This window comes from Physcomitrium patens, chromosome 3 (genome assembly GCF_059467195.1).
Source record: "Physcomitrium patens ecotype Gransden chromosome 3, ASM5946719v1, whole genome shotgun sequence".
Lineage (NCBI taxonomy): Eukaryota > Viridiplantae > Streptophyta > Bryopsida > Funariales > Funariaceae > Physcomitrium > Physcomitrium patens.
Window position 1 is genome coordinate 4817812 of NC_143412.1, and position 4043 is coordinate 4821854.

The 4043-nt window shown below is 45.0% G+C and overlaps 1 protein-coding gene across 2 annotated transcripts; it reads right to left on the reverse strand.

The window, feature by feature from the left end:
• Nucleotides 1–302: 302 nt before the first annotated feature.
• LOC112280603 (uncharacterized) lies at nucleotides 303–3752 on the reverse strand. Of its 2 annotated transcripts, none has more exons than XM_024516252.3 (3): nucleotides 3571–3752; nucleotides 3304–3381; nucleotides 303–3089 (listed from the first exon to the last, which is right to left on the reverse strand). In XM_024516252.3, exons 1-3 carry the CDS (start codon nucleotides 3582–3584, stop codon nucleotides 788–790), a joined length of 2394 nt encoding a protein of 797 aa, XP_024372020.1. In that variant the 5' UTR covers nucleotides 3585–3752; the 3' UTR covers nucleotides 303–787. The 2 variants fall into 2 exon arrangements, with proteins under 2 accessions (XP_024372020.1, XP_024372021.1); XM_024516253.3 differs by having other exon boundaries at nucleotides 3591–3727.
• Between the last annotated feature and the right edge of the window lie 291 nt (nucleotides 3753–4043).

A 4043-nucleotide genomic window follows, 5' to 3' on the forward strand; every position in this document is an offset into this window, starting at 1 on the left:
TTATATAAAATTACAAGGTGTACAAATTATGGTTTTGCAAGTTATAAGAGATATGATTAAAGTTGCATGATGTCTTATTAATTATTTAACTCTTATAATAACCATTTTAAAGGTATAGACACATGATTTAGTAATTATCTATATTGGGGTATAGTGGTGTATTAAAAAACATTTAAAGTTGACAACAAACATATAAATTGAATTTTTAAAGAATCAAACTAAAAATATACTTTCAAGGGAACTAACATGGATCCTTTTAGAGTTTGTTACAAGGGATGATATCAAGCCAAATACAAAGAAAGTGAAGGTAATCAAAAGATTGAAGTTTCCAAATGTACAAAAAAGACCTCAAACTTTTATGCTTAACCAATGAGGTTTGTTCATAAATTTCATATCATTTCCAATTTTTTGAAAATGAATCCAAACTTGAGTTTGGGAACAGATGTACATATATTTCCAAATTGTTATCACTACTTGTATTATGTGAACTAAAAGTCTCCGGAAAGGCTGTAAGAAAGAATGAAGTGTATCTAGATAACACTTGGTAACATGGTTATTCCATGACCACCGGTAACGATCACAGCCTCATCCTAAATCCATAACCACATTGTCATATGGCAGGGCTGGGCAGGGCAAAGCTTGGTAGACCCCAAATGGTATTGAGAAAGGGGGCCATGTTGATATACCCAGGGGCTGGAAGGGCGAATGTATGCTACAACTGAGCCGCAAAGGGCAATATAAATGAATAACAAAGCGAAGAAACCCCCACTCCACTCCACTGTCCTTGTTAGTATTTGACACTGGGGGTCCGGGAGACCGCGGAAGCCATGTGGCGTTGGAAGACAGGGAGGATGGCCTGAACTCGGCACTCCCACAGCAGCCTCACTATCTCATCGAATGTGGGGCGGTCATCAGGATCCGTCGCCCAGCACTTATTGATGAGGCCCTTGAGGATTTCAGGGATGTCTTGCTTCTCCGGGAATGGAGGCCTCTCCCCCCTCATCACCTTCTCATGAATGGACCCGTTTGGGCAACCTATGAACGGGAGCAACCCCGTCAAGATTTCATAGCACGTCATTGCGAAGCTATAGACATCTGCTGGCCACTTGTATTCTGGAGCAACCTCCGTATCCTGGACATGGAACACCTCTGGTGCCCTCCACCCTGTGGTTCCAGCCATGCGCGTGGTCACCCACGATACTTCGGGTCGGCATTTCGCGAGCCCGAAATCAGAAAGCTTGGCCACATAAGTGTCCTGAGAGCTGGGAAGGACCGTTGAATGCTGCATCAAACTCTTACTTGACTCTCTCCCTGGATTAGTGTTAAGGGGTTTGCAGATGTTTACCAGTATATTCTTGGCTTTTAGGTCCCTATGCAGAACCTTAAGATCCCTCAAATGCTTCATGGCTTGTGCAATCTGTAAGATGATGTCCAGCGCCACAATTGTAGGGAACGGGCATGAACCCGGTCCAAGTTCTCGAATGCGATTGTCGATCACGGTGCGCAGGTCATGGTCCATCAATTCCATCACTAACAACCCGGTTCTGTTTTTATCTATAAAACCAAACCCAATGAGACGTACCACATTTGGGTGTTGGACAGTTGCTAAAATCGCGGCCTCCTCCTCGAACTTACTCCGGTCCAACGCCGGGCTCCTCACACTTTTCACGGCTACCTGCTCCCCAAGCCAAGTGGACTTAGCCACCATGCCTGAACTCCCCGAGTCCAAATACTCTTTGAACTTCAAGGTTGAAGGCTCCACATTGAACGAAGATGGGAGATAGCTTGATTGCGGTGTTGGACCCGCCAACTTTAGACTTAAAAAATTCGCTAAAGCCCCACTATATTTCGCTTTTGACAATAGCCTGGCAAACTTCCATGGTTCATCATTCTCCGTTCGTGTCATTTCTACGAGCTGCCGTGTCAGCTCAATTCGATCCTTATCCTCCAGTACTTTGCAAACGTCGAGCACGGACTTTCCTTCTTGCCTCTCTTGCTTGCCGGGGATTTGCAAGACCATCCTACTTTTCTCCTCGGACCATTTGAACGAGACATCTTTCAGAGTGAATCCGGGGTCAGCAAGGAGCTTCTCCAATGTGTAGAAAGCAAGCTCAACTAAGTCCATCCACCATTCACAATTTTGAATGGTGAGGGAAAATTCTGACCACCTTCTGGTCGAAGTTGGAGGAGGTACATCACAAAGCCTCAGAGCCGATTTATGCATATCTTGACTGGCACACATTTTGAAGAGATCAACAACTGATTGGAACTTTCGCGCGAGCCCAAGGAGTGACTCGTAACAGAAATTAGCGCAATTACGTTTTTTTTCGGAGTTTCCTATTCCTTGAACAAGGAGATTACTTAATGCCAGACTGTACCGGTCAAAGTTGTTAATCGCAACAGGTTCCAATGTTTCCACCAGATAATTGCACTGATGGCGATATATTTTAACAACTGCGAGCATATTCTTGAACTCTTGGAGTTTTGTTGTGCATACATCCAGTGCAGTGGTCAGTGACTCTACATGCTCGCCCTTCATAAACCTCTGCTCAGACAAGTACAGTGGTAGTTCGTGGGCTTCATCTTCCTGAAGAATAGGTATGAGCTCATGGTCATCCCGCACAACATGTCGATCTTCTTCATCTAAAGCATCCGTCAATTCCTCCAGTGCCTGCTGGTAGTCCTTGAGCATGCTTTTCAGTTTGCTTCTTTCCAGCATAGTTAAAGCAGAATTCGGGTCTCGCTGGTTCGCGCCGATTAGTTCTGTTAGGAAGGAGTCGTAATCCTCTACCTGCTTTTGTAAATTCTCATCAAGGGAGGTGTTCAAAGTCCTCAAATCTTGGATATAATCCGTGAGCATACGGATTGCAGTACCTCTGTGATAGGAATGAAGAGGACCTGAGCGCGTCTCTCTTGGCCTTCTCTCACTGGACTCCTGATGTTCCCTACTACTGCTGCCGCGTTCCACTCCGGGCGCACTCAAATTGAGTTCGTTCAGATCTTTTTCGACCTTCTCTAGGAGTTCGATGGGGTCTTTGATGGCGCCTTTAGCTTTGACATTTGTTGAGTTACCGTCTTCCATTCTGAAGCTGTCACGTTTGGCTGGTTTTAGGCCGCATACAATAGGGGTCCTCAAATATTTCTACTTAGATAGTGTTCAAGAATTTATGAAGGACAAAAACCTAGTCCATCTAATTTCCACAAAGATGCCCCTAAATCTCTCCCTTCAGATTCAGGCACAAGTTTTAAATCCCTCCAGTCACCAAAATCACATGCTTGTGGTACCCAGGGAAAGAAAAGTACCGAGAGTTGCTTTGTCGTAAACTCTTATGGCCAGACAGGTGACTAGGTTCCCATATTTGTTCCAAAATATAGTCGACGCTGTCAATTGGTCCGAATTAGTAAGAAGGGCTCTGTGTTCAACTACGACGTGATACAAAAACAATGACGAAGATTCGAAGGACGGATCCCCGACAAGATGTCGAGTTCCCGCAGAAGCTCCGATTGCATTTAGACTGAGAGCAAAGGAAAACACACAGGATTCAGCTTTCAAGGAGCTGGATGCCTCACCAACGCCAACGCATTAGTACCTTCCTGGATAAATGCGCCAAGAAATGAGTCGTGCACCCGCTCTCTGTGAGTCCCCTTAGCAGTATCGCATGAGTACAATTGCTCAATGTAACGTCCAGTATTTTGCAGGGCCTCCAGAGAGATTGGAGGGGGCTTTGACGAAACAATGGTGGCGTGTGTCGCGATCAAGGGTTGAGCTATTACCACCTGTTGCCTTTTTCTCTTTCCGCTTACTACGCCCTATATTGCAGCCACTCATTAGGTGCCTCCATCTCCAAGTTGTCTGAGTTTTTGCGAATAAAATAGTAATAAAATCACAACACTCAACGTGGCCAGCTTCTACTGCTTAATATTCATAATCGGTAGCATATTACGTCCAGAGCCTAGTCCTCCGGCATTGGATTCCAGCGCATGAAATACGCCACGAATTGGTCGAACCATGTGGAAAGTCTAGATCGCCATCCAGTTCCAAG

What these genes read in the sequence shown, in the direction of transcription:
- LOC112280603 (XM_024516252.3), bottom strand. An exon ending in TTACGACAAAGCAACTCTCG is followed by an intron (nt 3,090 to 3,303) that starts GTACTTTTCTTT and finishes CAAACGTGACAG; the next exon opens with CTTCAGAATGGAAGACGGTA.